At 44.8% G+C, this 16126-nt stretch overlaps 2 protein-coding genes across 3 annotated transcripts; both read left to right on the top strand.

The window, feature by feature from the left end:
• The first annotated feature begins 3129 nt into the window (after positions 1-3129).
• On the top strand, positions 3130-4373 carry LOC145912276 (uncharacterized). Its single transcript, XM_082999699.1, has 3 exons — positions 3130-3456; positions 3826-3934; positions 4214-4373. The coding sequence occupies exons 1-3, from the start codon at positions 3282-3284 to the stop codon at positions 4353-4355; spliced, it is 426 nt and encodes a 141-aa protein (XP_082855825.1). The 5' UTR covers positions 3130-3281; the 3' UTR covers positions 4356-4373.
• An 8812-nt stretch (positions 4374-13185) lies between these two features.
• LOC145911658 (uncharacterized) lies at positions 13186-15899 on the top strand. Of its 2 annotated transcripts, none has more exons than XM_082999064.1 (4): positions 13186-13271; positions 14036-14342; positions 14743-14848; positions 15140-15899. In XM_082999064.1, the coding sequence occupies exons 2-4, from the start codon at positions 14168-14170 to the stop codon at positions 15285-15287; spliced, it is 429 nt and encodes a 142-aa protein (XP_082855190.1). In that variant the 5' UTR covers positions 13186-13271; positions 14036-14167; the 3' UTR covers positions 15288-15899. The 2 variants fall into 2 exon arrangements, with proteins under 2 accessions (XP_082855190.1, XP_082855191.1); XM_082999065.1 differs by having other exon boundaries at positions 13225-13271; positions 14050-14342.
• Positions 15900-16126: the final 227 nt, after the last annotated feature.

Below are 16126 nucleotides of genomic sequence, written 5' to 3'. Positions count from 1 at the left end.
CGCTGCCAGTTTTTCTCCGTGCACGAAATCACGCGCTGTCCCACAGCAATGCCGTTCGCGAAAAGATTTCTAACTTTTACGCCAAAGTTTCGGGGTCAATAAACGAGCAAAATGATTTGCTGTAAAAAACGCTGGGAAATTTTTTTTAAACAAATTTATTGTTTTGATTGAGCAAAATACTCCGGACGACCAATGTTTCCATAATCATATTGGCACATGTTAAGACCTGTCGTATTGGTAATTAAGATGTTCCCAGTTCTAAATCATCCGGCCCGGCCCGGCCCGGCCCGGCCCGGCCGGATCCGGATAGTTATCGATTAAATCCGGTCGGATAACTTGGATCCGGCAGTTTGTTACCACCGATTCGTGTATTTTATCGGTAGGGCAAAAATGTTTGATTGCCAAACAGAATGCAATGTTAAGTTAAGCTTATTATGAGAGGAACAAATAAACGTGGGTGTTTATTAATATGGCATAACACTTCGCAAAAAACCTCAATAACAAACAACAGAAAAATCGGAAGTCGGCGAGTATCACAGACTGGGTCCCAAAAACGAGTAATTTGCGAAATGTTTGTCCGTTATTTGGACAAAAATGCTTACCCAACTATCCGGTAAAATTAAAGGTATTATCCGGCCGGGTCCGGGTATTGAAAATTGGTCAATATCCGGCCGGGTTCGGGTATGCAATATACAAACAAATACAGCAATGCGATAAAAACCACAACACTTTCAATATTGTCGTGAAATCATAACAGAAGCAAAGACGTTGAAGTTATTAGATGCATTGGCAACATCTTGCGCACGTAAATACAACTTTAGAATCAGAATGTTTCAAACTGATATTGTTGTCAATATCAAGTATTTTTGGGCAAAATCTTGATTAAATCATAATAAATAATTTCAAACTAGAAGAAGGAAAAAACAATCAGAAAATCTTTGGGCCAGGTTTATTTCACAGAACCGTCCATTGATTGGAGGCAGTTTTTCGACATCACGAAATAAATTTACGCCCTAAAACAACTAATTTTTATTTGAAAAATAAAAGAAATATCTATTTTCCCTGGTAAAATAACATCGTCAGTTTCTTCCATTTGATTAAGGCACAAACCGACGTTACCGCAATACTATCCCAAATTTGTATTTCTCTCTTTATTACAATTTCACAAAAGTAAATTTTAATTTCTGTTTTTGCTTGTATGCGCTTTTAATTTTTACTTGAAAAGCAGCATTTCGCATGCGACAGGCGCCCACAACATACTCACGTTAGGTGGCGGTCGCGAGCAACCAGCCCAAACAAAGTGGTTCCCAACAAACACTACTTGTGTCGCATTTTCCTTGAACAAAATGCAATATAAATGCACCGAAAAGTTTTTGGCTTTTTTCTGGATATCACATTTTTTTGCGGAATTCGCTTGGAAATTAAATACGTAAGGCCTTACGACGCTCCAACGCCATTGACATGACGAAATTTTGTAACCTTCGCTCTCTCTCAGAATTAGTTTGCAAAAGAACGCTTGTCAAAATGTGTTGCATTCATAGAGTGCTTTCCAATGCTGCAGCATTGCGTGCAAGTTGCTGAATGCGAATGTTGCCACAAGATCAGACAGCAAAACCACGCGTGTTGTGTTGGTATTCAGTTACGTGGTTTTACTGGGAATTTGCTGCTTCGCTTATCTGCAGATTGGAGGCAACACTGTTTGTATGGTCGTTGCTTTCAAACATGTACGGCACTGATACGTTCTTCAGTGCTTGCCAATGCTGCAGCATTGTATGCAAGTTGCTGCATGCGAATGTTGCCACAAGATCAGACAGCAAAACCACGCGTGTTGTGTTCGTATTCGGTTACGTGGCTTCACTGGAAATTTCTGCGAAGGCGTGAAGCGGCATCCAAAATTAGCGGAATGAGTACAGCCAACACCCGTCGCCCAGTCTAGTTGATTGCAAGCCGTTCCGCGCTGTTGATCTTGGTGAAATCCGAGCGCCACCAAATGGCCTTTTAAGTTTGGCCGATGCGAAAAGGAAAGTTGATATCCCCTGTTTACCTCATGCAGCGTCGATGCGACCGCCTGTGCACCTAGGGTCGCGAGTTAACATCATGACCCTGAAGTCCAAAACTTGTCATGCGCACTGGCAGCTAATAGGCTGCACCCATCAATTCTAAATGCTATTACTAATACGACAGGTCTTAACATGTGCCAATATGATTGCGGAAACATTGGTCGTCTGGAGTATCTTGCTCAATCAAAACAATAAATTTGTTTAAACAAAACTTTCCCACTTAGTTTCATCTAGCGTTTTTTACAGCTAATCATTCTGTTTGTTCTTTAATACCGAAACTTTGGCGTAGAATTTGCAAATCTTTTCGCGAACGCCAATGTTGTGGGAAAACGCTATTTCGTGCACGGAGAAAAACAGGCAACGTCACAATCACGGTCGTACAAAAGCTAGGCGGGCTCGAGGACAACGCCGCGGAAGGCAGAAGCCAAGCGAGAGGTAAGTTGTCGAGTTTGCTCAGCTTCGTGTAAGTGGTAGCTGTTTGTGTAAAGACTGCATTGCTCGACTTGGAAAAGGAAGGTCATAGAGCGCAGCTTGTTCATAACCACCAAGTTACTGATTAACAGTGCAGAACGCAACGAAAAATTCCAAGTTAGCACTGTTGTTGTTTGCACGTCAACGCCTGGTGGAGAGTTAATCCATCTGTTGGTGCATTGTTGACCGGCAAGATGCAGTGAGTGAGTCACGTGCGTTTCGACGCAGGGTGAACCCGGAACAAAATTTGTTCACAGCCAATTTATTAACGCCGACAATTAGTGGTCCGCGCAATGCAACGAAAAAGGAGCTTCAGCTTGTAGATCAATAAACACAGCGCAGCGACTTATGACCCCCATAGGCCAGTGCTTTGTTGCGTATTGCGTTTTTCGTTTGCGCCACAAGGTCTGGCGGGTTTAAGTGAAATGACGCGTAAACGCAGCGTATATCGCTAATTTTTACCATAAGGTCTAGGCAGCTCTTGTAATATTTGAGCTAAGAAAAATATGCGTCCACGGCTTGTGTAACATATAAGTGTGCAACGGTGTGCATTGAGTTATGTTTGCTGTTGACTAACTACAGTGTGTTTATTTCTTCCTTACGAATTACCTCTAATAGATTTACGAACTTAGACCGAATTGGAGTGCCATTGCTGCATGCTTCGCAACAGCCAGTCTGAAGGCGAAGAACATCAGCGCGCGCCAAACGAGTCCTTGAAACAACGTCGACCACCACGTCTCGAAACACAACATGAAGCTTGCATTGGCAATTCTCGTCCTTCTCGCCCTTGTATCAATCTGCTCCGGGAGGTTCAATGGAGATTCCGAAAGCAACTTGATTGACGTTTTGGCAAGAGTGTGCGCCCAACGGCCGAACCGTCGTTTGACGAGGCTTCTAAAGAAATACCCGAATTACTTCTGTAGAGGTAAGAACGATTACATTTATGTCATACGTGAGCCGGTATATGCAAAAAGCGTTGTATAAAATTTCTGCCTCCAATGAAACCGAGATGCAATGCAGGTTAATTGCATTGCTGACACAGTACTGGCAATTTGGTGCACATTGTCAAACATCAGCGGATACGCAGTTGATCCGTTAACTCTGTGCAAATACTTAAAGTACTGCTTCTCGCCTCATGTACTATTCAAACATGCCTGGTTCTTTCTTGCACACGGATTGATGTTTACGCCTGATTCGATTGGGTGTTTTGTAAACCACTGAAATTGCAATTTGTAACATATACCGCATGGCATTTTGCAAGTGCCAAAAATCAAAAACAAGGTATTTTTTGCAGTATTCAGAAGGGCCATGAGCAGTCGCTCACGGAGGTCTGTCGACTCCATGGATTCTGCGATGATCGAGCAGCAGCGCTTGAGCGAGCCGTTGGCAAGGCGAATTATCAGGTAACGTCATCGCCTCTATGTACAAAACAATCGCGGAGGCCGTAAGCCGATGCAAAGCGTCACTGAGAAGTTGTATTCGTTGTCAATACGCAGGTATTATCGAGAAATGGGGTTCTGATGTTTGCTATATGTTTCGCCCTGCGGTAACACCATTTCGTGGGAATCGTGGCAAGAGAATTCTGTTAAATAACTCTGCAGTGCAGCGCTATTTGGAATCTGACACACAAATTATTACAGGAAACATGTTGGTGGTAAAGAAAATGCTTTTTTTTCATGCAGAAAGGCAGTTGAAGAATTAAGTTTCGAAATGGAGCACGCACGCATACGACGGGGCATCACGGAGGACAGTTGCCGGAATATGTGTTTACATACTATGTGTTTACAGATAACTGAAATAAACAGAAGTCTTACAGATAACTGAAATAAACAGAAATATACCAATAGGCGTTTATTTTTATGTGTGACTTACTCGGGCTTGCAAAGCAAGGATTTTTTTGGACGACAATCCATCGTTTTACGTATGGTAACTATACAATCAAGTTATTCTCAATCTGTACATCGCAGTAATATCAAAATTTAGTTCATTAAAGTAAGTCAGTAAAAAAGACTTCGTCGAAATGTTCACTGCGAACATCCACGTAAAATCACGTCTGAAATCTCACCACTGACATACTCACATTCACTGCCATTCTAAAAAAATACACTTTATAATTCCTATGACCATCATGCTGTTTACTGGCCGTGTATAGGATACAGATCCTCAATTGCCGTGTATTTTGGCATGCGTTCAAATTCCAATACAGTTCCACAGCAAACAGATAAATAAACTAGAACATTAACGATTCCAAGCTAAATGCCTACACGACTCCACCTTATTCAAATGAAATAAACTTATATCGGCCAATAACCTAACATAAACCAGATTGCAAACGATACACTTACAAACTTTACAAGCTCGCACTACACAAACACGAGACAAGTTTACTCGCATAAATGCGCCAAGCAAACCCACAGAAATCATACCATGTTCTGTCCGTTACATTCCAACCCCCAAATAATAATCACGTAATTATTTATAATTAATAAAACGACAGAACAAACACAAAGCAACACAAGTCATGCTGCCTCTAGGAGACAAATCTTACGTGCATCGGGAGTGACTCGGCTTTTGCCGCGTACTAATGGAATACTGGCATGACCAACCCAGTCAACAAATCGAAGGTATAGCACACTGCACCATATACACTAAATTACTAGTATCCCCAAAGCAATGTAATTGTAAAGAAGTAAACCCTAACGGTGGCCTTAATTAACGAGCAGGTGCAGGTGTTCCAACAGAGGCATTTGTCTAATTTACTCTTCCTAGTGCACTACTGCATCTTATCTCATCCTAAACTTAAGTTACACAGACCCTGTAAAGGGCGCCGCATGGACAGACGAAAAGGCTGAATGAGACCTAAGGCGTCGTACACTTGACTCATCATTGACAAAACTCCCCTAAGGGTATGTGGCTTGGGTGATTTGTTAACTCTCAACCCTATAACTGCCATGTTCTGTATTTAATAACCAAGATAGTAAATGCATTAGCGACACCTTGCGCTTGTAAATTACAAACTCAGAATCGTCAACAAGTATGTGGGCAAAGTCTTGACAAAAAAATCACAAACTAAATTTACTCTCAGAACAACGAAGAGTGATTTTTGTTTGAAAAATCAGAAATACCATGTACATGTCCCCATGTAAAATTGACATCGTCATTTTCATTAATTCGAATAAGGCAGAAACTGACGGTGGTACTCTGCTTACCAAAATTGATACTTCCGTTTTTATGACAAATTTAAATTTTTCATTTCTTCTTTCGCTGTCAAGTGTGGTATTTATCTTGCGAAACGCGCCCACATCATGCTCACGTTAGGTGGGGGTCGCGAGCAACCAACCCCAATACAGTGTTTCCCAGCAGTCACCGACTGGTGTCGCTCTAACCTCAAACAGAATGTAACTCGGACGCGCGGTGTGGTAAAAAAAAAAAGAAAAAAAAAAAAAAAAAAAATCGAAAAGTCGTTGGTCTTTTTCAGGGATATACCCACAGTTTCTCTTCGAACTCAGAAGGTTGACAAATATTGACCCATCACAATCGTCAAAATCTTGATACAAAGCAGACCAGAAAACAAAACTCTATGAATGATGCAACTTGTGTTTCAATTTAGGTCAAATTTCACCTCGGTTTTGGCCACCTGGGTGGACCAACAGGCAGTTTCATGGGAAAAACCCAACACTTGTCTGCAACGAAGTGTGCAGGCAATATAACGCGTTGATTTTCAGGGTTGAAATGCTCATGGTGAATGACCCACTTTGCACTTATGTTTCATTTTGGGCTCACTGAACAGAATCGTCGTTTGTGTGAAATCCAATACCCTGGAAATGTGAAACTGTTCAAATATTTTCGTCAAATCTGATTGTTATAACAATGCGTTTCAATAGAAAATTCGCATAATTTTTTGGTCTTTGTGTTAATTCTTTGCCAAAAGTGACTTGGTTTTGTGGTCGGGATCTGTGTAAACTATTTTTGGATCTTTCAAATCCAAATATATTATGATGTCCATACGATACACGTATCACCGATGAAAAATTGAAAAAAAAACGATCGTTGTGCAGTCGGTCCAGTTAGGCATCAAAAATCCAGCATCAAAAATATAAAACGACCACGCACGTAGTTTTTCCAGGGGTACATGGAGAGATTGCAGAAACGTGGTAAAAATGTTTCGCATGCCGATAGCTCCACAACACACGATGCACAGCAAACACACAGAGCACGCGTCTGGCCCTTCGACCTCGGACTGTCAAACACGTAAGTCAATTTGTTAGTTTTAAGCGGCCACTGAACTGTCAAACGATCGGTTTACGTCCCCCCCTTGTTTGCAGATTGGAGGCAGCACCGTCTTTTCTGCTCGTTGCTCCCAATCATGTACGGTGCTGGTACGTTCTCTATTTGGTGCTTACCAATGCTGCACCTAAACGAGACAGAAAAACTAAGCGTGTTGTGTCGGTATTCGGTTACGTGGCTTTACAGGGAATTTTCTGCGAAGGCGTAAAGCGGCATCCAAAATTAGCGGAATGAATACAGCCAACACCCGTCGCCCAGTCTGGTTGATTGCAAGGCTGCCGCCTGTAACGTCCAATCAGCCAGGCCGCTAACGAAACGTTTGCCGCTTCCGTTGGGTGTGCGTCTTATTGGCTATTCGAGGATAACAATCGAATTAGATCGCAATAAAAAGGAGCCCTATCATCGTCATGGAGAGACAATGAGACGAAAATATACATCCTGGTCACGCAACGTGACAGTGCTTTATTATAAGTATGAAGCCACATCAAGGCCGCTGCTGAAATTCGGGTTACGTAAAGCTAACCGCATGCCGATAAAGCTCCCCCAAGCATGCGCGAAAGCGATCTTGCGGCGTTTACAAATATAAGCGGTGCCGGTGTTGTGACGTTAAGCCCATCGTTGTGTCGCTTATCTGTCTCGGCAGTCGATCAAACCGGCGAACCTGTTGGAGTTCACAGTCGGTTACTTTACCTTTTCCCAGCTCGATCCTAGAAACAATTTTGTGCCAAGAACACATGGGATGATTTCCTACTCTCTTTGAACTTATCGAAGAGTAATCTTTTTTCATCTGACCTTGTGTGTAGCACCAACACTGTGCAAGCGATAAGAATGCTCAGTGTTCTTTTGTGTTTCACTGTAACGAATCCCAACAAAAATATTTCTACTGTCTGACAGCAACCACTTGAATGTGTTCGTTTCGACTTCTGTCAACACCGCAGGGGGGGTCAAGCAAAGTTTCAACGGGAGTTATCTTGTCACGGGGTTTTTGGCAGCGCAAAACACAGTGCTGGGACACAGAAGAGCCCTCTGTGCCATAGAGCGGCCCCAGCGCGCCAATTAAGCAGATTAGGCGAAGAGAAGTGGGGATTTCAACTAAAGACTTTCACGCTCGGCTTCGTCCCCGCCCCTGTAATCCCCGGGTGCCCGAAACGCATGCTGGAAACGCGGAGGAAGATCAAAGAGTTGGATTCGAGCTCAACATTCCCCGTCGTTTCGCGGAGGCGTGGCGTTGGTAAACAAAGGCAAACTGGCTATTGGGGGTCAGTATGTCGTCTGAGTTATTCTGCATTTGCTGACAGACGACGAGGCCAGAAGCGCGTCATACAGTCTGAGGTGAATGCATCTGTTGTTGCTGCAGCGGGCCGTTGACAGTCATGCGCGCGCGCTTGCAGGTTGCCACACGCGATGTTTTGAAAACAGAGCCGTGACATTGCGTAAACGCGGCGTGAGGGCAGCAACCACCAACCAAGCTTAATCTGACAGAGTCGAGTAATTTGAACACACTTTGTATTTGAGTAGGCTCTAAGTCATCTACACACGTCATTGCATGCATGTTAATGTGCCTATAAAGTGGTTAAATGCGATAGGGATTTCTCGCTAAACATACGCGGCGAGTTTTTGCATTAGGGATGGTTGCGGCTTCCGCCTGGCGCATTCTTATCTGATACCGTGGCAACCAATGCACGGTGCCCGGTCGCATCTCTGTAAGTTTTACTCGGTTTCAAGCACCCCGGCCTATCAACATCGGAAACCCACACTTGATTTTGCTTGTTATCGGTAAAAACAGCCTAATCTCGCCCATGTTTAGGCTTCTGCATGTGGCCAACAGTGTTACAGCCCTTTTTCGGAGCGCAAACCCTGGGGATAATTAAGTTAAGAGGTTCGCACAAGGCCCAATTGAGAACAATCTCATTGCGGGAACCAACTAATCTGCAGACACACCCGCTTTTGCAAACCGTGCTCAAAACAAGTTGCGATATCAAGGCGTTGTTGCCATTGTTGTCTACCAGGAACAGCTGTCCTTCCTGTTTCAGGTAACCCACCGCACAACAGGACAACAGTCTGGGAGCAATTGGAAGACGACATAATGGCATACCTCGTCGCGCCGCGGGCTTATCTTTGCACAGAGATTCAAAGGTTTTGACGGAGAGTAAGGAAGCATAAAGAATACTTCGCCACGTCTGTTTTCACAAACACTTTACTACAGGAAAGGTGGCAATTTCTTAAATCTATTTGTATGGCGCAGTGGGGTTTGAAGAGGATGCGACTAGGTGGTCCCAGTCTGCAGCTGCTTTGGGAGCTTGGTTGTTGCGCCTGATTTATCATAATGTATGGGGTGGTGGTAAAGTTTTGATGCTTGTTGAAAGTTCAAGTTTGATACGAGAATGAACTTATCTGTTCCTCCATCAACTTCGCCATTTGCGCGATACTTGTCACCAAATCACATATCTAAGACATACGACGAAAATATGTTGGGTATTGCCGTTGGCCATGTAGCATTGAGCATATAGAAAACGTAAGGGGTTTGTACAGATACTCGAATAACAAAGAAAGACGACTATTTCTTAGTTAATTTGCTAACATGTAGGAATAATTAGGCGCAGATCGTACATATTTGCAACATCATTGCTATTATATAAGTTTGCAGCCCTAACGAAGAAGGCGCGATAAACATCAAGTCAAACATTTTAAAGGTTTGTTCAATATGAATCGGCGATTTACAAACATAACGGTAGAATTTCTTTTAAAACTGGTTGCATTTCTTTACGCCCACTATAAAACCAGCAATTCCATCTCTTTTTTGTCTGGGGTATTAAACACGACTTTGTTAAAACAAATCCTGTGACCATCAAAATACAAAATCAAAAATTTATCTCTTTTTTGCATCTATTTGCGCAAGCGTCTTAACAAAAATGCATTGAAATGTTGTCGAAAACCCATGCGTTGGGCGGGTGAGAAAACGGTGTGAATATTTGTCGCCGCCGGGCTTAAATTTCTCGCAAAGTCGCCGCCGTGTTTAAGCAAGATTTAACCAAACAAACATGACCCGTGTAGCATAAGTAAAGACACCCAGTCCGAAAATAGGATCATTTGACTCTGGATGAGTCATTCAACTACTACGCTCGAGCGAAGTAACGTCGGCCCAACGTAAGGATTTGGAAGTTGCCGGCCGGCTCACGATGCCGTTTCCAAGTTTGCAGAGTGCGGCTTCGCAGCTCTCAAGGTGATTGCAGTGTAGCACGCGACCGGTCTCTGACTCAGAGACTCGGAATTCGTCTCTCTCTAGCTCAGGACAACAAGCGCACATATGGCGGCCGCACGCGAATGCCTGTGCCTCCTTTTTCTGCACAGGTGCTAAGCTCGCCTCCAAACGAGACCGAACTTTCTGCTCTGGGCGTTTAATTGCAGGCTCCGGACAAATTGAAATGCAAAGGCCGCACAAAGGCTCTATAAAGCGCCACGGTGGCGATTATCTTCGATGAATTGTAATTCCAAAGGCGGCTCACCTGTCCAGCGGTCGGGCAACCAGCAAGGTGACAGCCTGCAATCAACGAGAACGAGAGTTTTTGGCGTTGCCTCGCAAGCAAAAAATAAGCGTTACGTCCGAAAATACGCTCGACGGATGTCGGACGCTAACAATCTAAGAAGCGACAATTCCGCAGATGAAGGAAGCGTCATCCCGATAGTTATCCGCTTATGCAGGCCAACTCAAGGTCAGACCGCCGGTGTGATAACATTTTGCGTGCACCTTGTGACCTCTGCTTCGGATTATAACAATAAGCGGCCACTGCAATGAAAACAGTTTGACATGAAAGGAATTGTGTTGCTTGACGAGAACTATATGGCCATTAGTTTTACCGGACAAGAACAATTTCGAGGTACTTTGTTTGAACGGACATTTAACACACAAAGTTATCGGACGAGGGCAAGAAAGGGTTTGCAAAACTAACGCGCCCTCTTCCACACCCACGTGGCAGTATGTCACGGTGCAAATTTCCCGAGAAACTTTCCCAGAGTGGTTACAATACATTTACGACACTTCAGGGACTATTGTTTGAGGTCAGGATTCGAAACCCCGCATGAACTGTGGGGGAATTTGCATTTCTCTTAGTGGCTACTGAAACTTCAGAAAGTAGGCTTGCAAAAAAATTTTGGTGACAGTTTCAATTATGGCAAAATATCATGCGTGAAACATTATATGTCGCTTATACTAGTTTGTTTGTTGTTGTTTTGTGAATGAACGTTGAAATACAACACATGTTTAAACACACGCGCGAAACTTTGTTTTCTGGAACCTGTGGTGCTTTCGCCTAGAAAACAGCGTTATAAATCTTGCTGACATTCGGAGATTGTGTTTTTGCGTGCGAACCTGATAATCGGCTCCAAAACACCCAAATACTTGCGCTTGTTGTCGCTGAGAACGTCATGGGAGGTTTGGGACCCCGCACCCCGGCACGCGCTGAACAACAACCAACCCCCAAGGCTTCGGCGCAACGAATGAAAACCGACTCGAATAGTCGAAATACCTCGTCACCTCGGAATGTAACCATCGACCCCGAGAAGATCACATCATTTCCAAGCAGCCACAATAAGGCGAAAAATAGATTTTTCGCGGACAAACGCTAATGAGAACCATTCATCAACGGACAACAGTGGAAGCCCACATCGACGTGGTGAGTTTGTTTAGACGCGGCGTACTCGCCGACCGCGCAGGTCTGTGACGTCACGCGTTGGTCACGTGATAAACAGGCCGCGTCACGATCTCAGTTGAACGCTATGCATTGTGACGTAACAGGTAAACAAGTTCGATAGCTTGGCATTTTGGGATGCATGAAGTTGTTTGTATCGCGTGAAAGTGCATGGGGGCAGTCAAGGTTGTACTGGATAGCTAATAGAGTTGTTGTCTGCACAAAACCGCCCATTTTAATATTATGTATGTTCTCATGCTATAAAAATGCACCAACGCCAAAACAACATTTAGCGAATTGTTTCTCCCATAAAAACATGATTCCAAGAATAGATATATAAAATAGCTAATTGAGCCAGTGTTCTGTAGGGAGAAAGAAGACTATTTTTAGGGTGACGTTCTTTGTTGTTGGACAACTTTCCTATACACAATTGAACTGAACAATTGTGCAATGAAAACAACACATTCTTGTTTCCGAGAAACCGACCAAAATGTGTGTTTCGTTGTAAGTTCGGCCGCAAACTTGCTGGCACAAAAGTCATTTGGGTTTTGCGACGAGTGCAAAAATCCGCAGTCGATTGACGCAAGGTCCCGCTGCCCAAGCAGTGTCGTTGCGTCGTTGCATTGGAGATACAAAAATGAAGAATACCTTGTGGTTTTGGCCTTCAGCGCCGACAACTCCTTCTCGAGTGGCGGATTAGCATTCATGTGCCGGCGGAATTATGACTCAGAGTTTGTGAGTTCATGCAGCGAGGGGGAATGTTCGCAACTTTAGACGAGGGTTTGGTCAATGCCTTGCTGCAGAAAAGAGCATCGGTGAGTGTAGTTCGCACCCGCGACATCTTATCGACCGGATGAGGGACATCGGTGCTGATTAGTGGGTTTCTTAATCGACGAACAATAACCCGATAAGCGTTCCGCGCTGTTGTTCTTGGCGAAATCCGATCCAACGCGGCTTGGGGTTTATGACACGGCCGCAGCGGCGCACAATGCCCTCCGCAGAGCCAAACAACAACGTCTAAAACAATACACGCTTCCAAAACAAACAAGCTCCCGTCCGAATGCGCCACCAAATGGCTTTCTATATTTGGCCGCTACATGGATGCGGAAAGGACAAGTTGATATCCCCTGTTTACCTCATGCAGCGTCGATGCGACCGCCTGTGCACCTAGGGTCGCGGGTTAACATCATGACCCTGCAGTCCAGGCCAGGCAAGGTCAGACTGGGACAGGTTGCGGTACGTCAGCGCCTAAGTCTTGGAAGTAAATGTGCGATGTTGGGTGACGCGTATACGTCCGAACGCCGTCAGCTGATTGGCAAAACATGGCGTAAACAAGCAAACCTAGCTGTGGAGGTAGAGTCACCTACATGACTAACCTCGGGCCAAGTAAAAAAATTATGTAAATCCGAAGTGGGGTAAGCTTTACCCAAAACTTGTTATGCGCACTGGCAGCTAATAGGCGGCACCCATGCAAAATGCTGTAACCAATACGACTGTACTTAACATGTGCCAATATGATTGTAGAAACATTGTTTTTAAAAATTCCACTAATTTCATCAAGCGTTTTTTACAGCTAATCATTCTGCTCGTGTTTTAACCCCGAGCCTTTGGTACAGAAACTAAGAAAATCTTTCCGCGAACGGCAATGTTGTGGGACGACGCGTGATTTCAAGCACAGAGAAAAAGTAGCAACGTCATAATCGCACTGGTATATAAGCCTCGCGGGCTCGAGACAACGCCGCGGAAGGCAGAAGCCAAGCGAGAGGTAAGTTGTCGAGTTTGCTCAGCTTCGTGTGAGTGGTAGCGGCTTGCGTAAAGACTGCATTGCTCGACCTTGTAAAGGAAGGTCATAGAGCGCAGCTTGTTAATAACCACCAAGTTACTGATTAACAGGGCTGAGCGCCACGAAAAATTCCAAGTTAGCACTGTTGTTGTTTGCACACCAACGCCTGGTGGAGAGTTAATCCATCTGTTGGTGCATTGTTGACCGACAAGATGCAGTGAGTGAGTCACGTGCGTTTCGACGCAGGGTGAACCCGGGACAAGATTTGTTTACAGCCAATTGCACGGCCAATATTAACGCCGACAATTAGTGGTCCGCGTAATGCAACGAAAAAGGACCGTCAGCTTGTAGATCAATAAACAAAGCGCAGCGACTTATGACCCCCATAGGCCAGTGCTCTGTTGCGTATTGCGGTAATCGTTTGCGCCACAAGATCTGGCGGGTTTTTAGTGAAATGACGCGTAAACGCACAGCGGGTTCGGCCGGCCGGTGTCCAAGCACAGCCGCGGGTGCCGCTGGATTCCATTGAAAGCATTGCAAGGAGCGTGGCGGGAGGGACAGGCACTTGTATTGTTATTGTTGATTTTTACGATAAGGTCTAGGCGGCTCTTGTAATGTTCGAGCTAAGAGAAAAACGCGCCCGCGGCTTGTGTAACATATAAGTGTGCAACGGTGTGCATTGAGTTATGTTTGCTGTTGACTAACCGCAGTGTGTTTATTTCTTCCTTACGAATAAACGCTAATAGATTCACGAACTTAGACTGAATTGGAGTGCCATTGCTGCATGCTTCGCAACAGCCAGTCTGAAGGCGAAGAACATCAGCGCGCGCCAAACGAGTCATTGAAACAACGTCGACCACCACGTCTCGAAACACAACATGAAGCTTGCATTGGCAATTCTCGTCCTTCTCGCCCTTGTATCAATCTGCTCCGGGAGGTTCACTGGAGCTTGTGGAGGCAACTTAATGGACCTTTTCACGAAAGTGTGCGGTCATCGGCCGAACAGCCGTGAGAGGATGCTCATAAGGAAATACAATAATTACTACCGTAAAGGTAAGAACGATTACATTTATGTCATACGTAAGCCGGTATATGCAAAAAGCATTGTATAAAATTTCTGCCTCCAATGCAACCGAGATGCAATACAGGTTAATCGCATTGCTGACGCAGTACTGGCAATTTGGTGCACATTGTCAAGTGTCAGGTGCGAAGACAGTTGACCCGTTAACTCTGTGCAAATAACCAAAGTATTGCTTGCCGACACCTCGCCTCGTGTGCTATGTCAAACATGCCTGGTTCTTTCTTGCACACGGATTGACGTTTGCGCCTGATTTTAAGTCGATTCGGTGTTTTGTAAACCACTGAAATTGGACCCGGCGTAGTTGGTATTTGTAACGTATACCGCATGGCATTTTGCAAGTGTGCAATTCAAAAACGAGGTCTTTTTTTGCAGCAATCCGAAGGATCATGCGCAGTCGCTCACGGAGGTCTGTCGACTCCATGGATTCCATAATGATCGAGCAGCGCTTGAGCGAGCCGTTGACAAGGCGAATTATCAGGTAACGTCATCGCCTGTATTCACAAAACAATCGCGGAGGCCGTAAGCCGATGCAAAGCGTCACCGAGAAGTTGTATTCGTTGTCAATACGCCGGTATTATCGCGCAATGGCGTTCTGATGTTTGCTAAATGCCCGGCTAACTGTCTCGCCCTGCGGTAACACCATTTCGTGGGAATCGTGGGAGAAGACTTCTGTTAAATAACTCTGCAGTGCAGCCCTATTTAGAACCTGGCACTCAAATTATAACAGGAAACAGGCCAGTGGTTAATAAAATGCATTTTTTCCGTGCAGAAAAGCAGTTGGAGAATTACCAAGTTTCGAAGTGGAGCACGCACGCATACGGCGGGGCATCTCGGGAGACTGTTGCCAGAATGAATGCAGTGTGATGCATATTCGTCGACACTACTGCCCTCGCGTTGTGCGAATGCTCAACAACTAAAGATTTTGCGTCGATCAGAAGCGAGCAATTTCCAACGAACGTGCCGAGCTCTCACACGAGGTGTGTTGAGCAGGAGAATCAGAAGATCGCGTCGCGATCAATCGCGGCGGCAAAAGGCAGTGGCTGCCGGCGGCCCAAATGTAGAACTGTGCTCCACACTGTGAAACGAAGCGACAGACTGGAGAAGGCGTCTTTGGCCATTCTATTGCCGTTCCGGCAAAAGTTCCCTTGTTAGCTTGTTGTAAGAAATACGTCGTCGCGTGAAACACCGTCTAACCAGTTTAACTGCGCCAAACGCGGGATCCGTCGCATTGCTTTGTCGATATATACAATCCCATCTTGCCACCGTTCCAAATTCTTGCCAGGCGCCAGACTCCGGCCATTGCAATCCCATATTTGTTTGTTTTCATGACATAAAACGTTTACTTGGCTGCAAATTTACAACCAACTTGCACTATTGGAACGTGGTATAAAATCACTGTTGTTTCACGAGCGACAAAATTATCGCGACCCAAATTCGCGTCATTGCGTGTTCTCGTTATAGAGTGTGTGTGTGTGTGTGCGTGCACTACCAAGTTCAAAATAATAAAGAGGCTTCAATTCATTGCAGTATTTCTCAGCTGTCTATTGCAACAAGCTCATTAACATCTCAGTGCTATATTGTTTACCAGTTCGGAAGCACGGCGCTGTGCAGGCGATGCTTGCTTTACCCATTAACACATACAGACGAGTATGTGGGTAGTGCAACAACGTTAGACGAGCCAGTACAAATGTCTGCACGGCGTGTGTATACAAACGTGGAAAGCAAATAGGCCGCAGTCACAGGGATTAACCTTGTA

The sequence above is a fragment of the Ascidia mentula genome, chromosome 8 (assembly GCF_947561715.1).
Source record: "Ascidia mentula chromosome 8, kaAscMent1.1, whole genome shotgun sequence".
NCBI classification, from domain to species: Eukaryota; Metazoa; Chordata; class Ascidiacea; order Phlebobranchia; family Ascidiidae; genus Ascidia; species Ascidia mentula.
This window is presented reverse-complemented; position numbering and strand designations above follow the sequence as displayed.

Coding starts and splice junctions, on each gene's coding strand:
- LOC145912276 (XM_082999699.1), top strand. CDS start 3,282: ATGAAGCTTGCATTGGCAATTCTCGTCCTTCTCGCCCTTGTATCAATC. Junction 3,457..3,825: donor CCCGAATTACTTCTGTAGAG/GTAAGAACGATT, acceptor TATTTTTTGCAG/TATTCAGAAGGGCCATGAGC. Junction 3,935..4,213: donor TTGGCAAGGCGAATTATCAG/GTAACGTCATCG, acceptor TTTTTCATGCAG/AAAGGCAGTTGAAGAATTAA.
- LOC145911658 (XM_082999064.1), top strand. CDS start 14,168: ATGAAGCTTGCATTGGCAATTCTCGTCCTTCTCGCCCTTGTATCAATC. Junction 14,343..14,742: donor CAATAATTACTACCGTAAAG/GTAAGAACGATT, acceptor CTTTTTTTGCAG/CAATCCGAAGGATCATGCGC. Junction 14,849..15,139: donor TTGACAAGGCGAATTATCAG/GTAACGTCATCG, acceptor TTTTCCGTGCAG/AAAAGCAGTTGGAGAATTAC.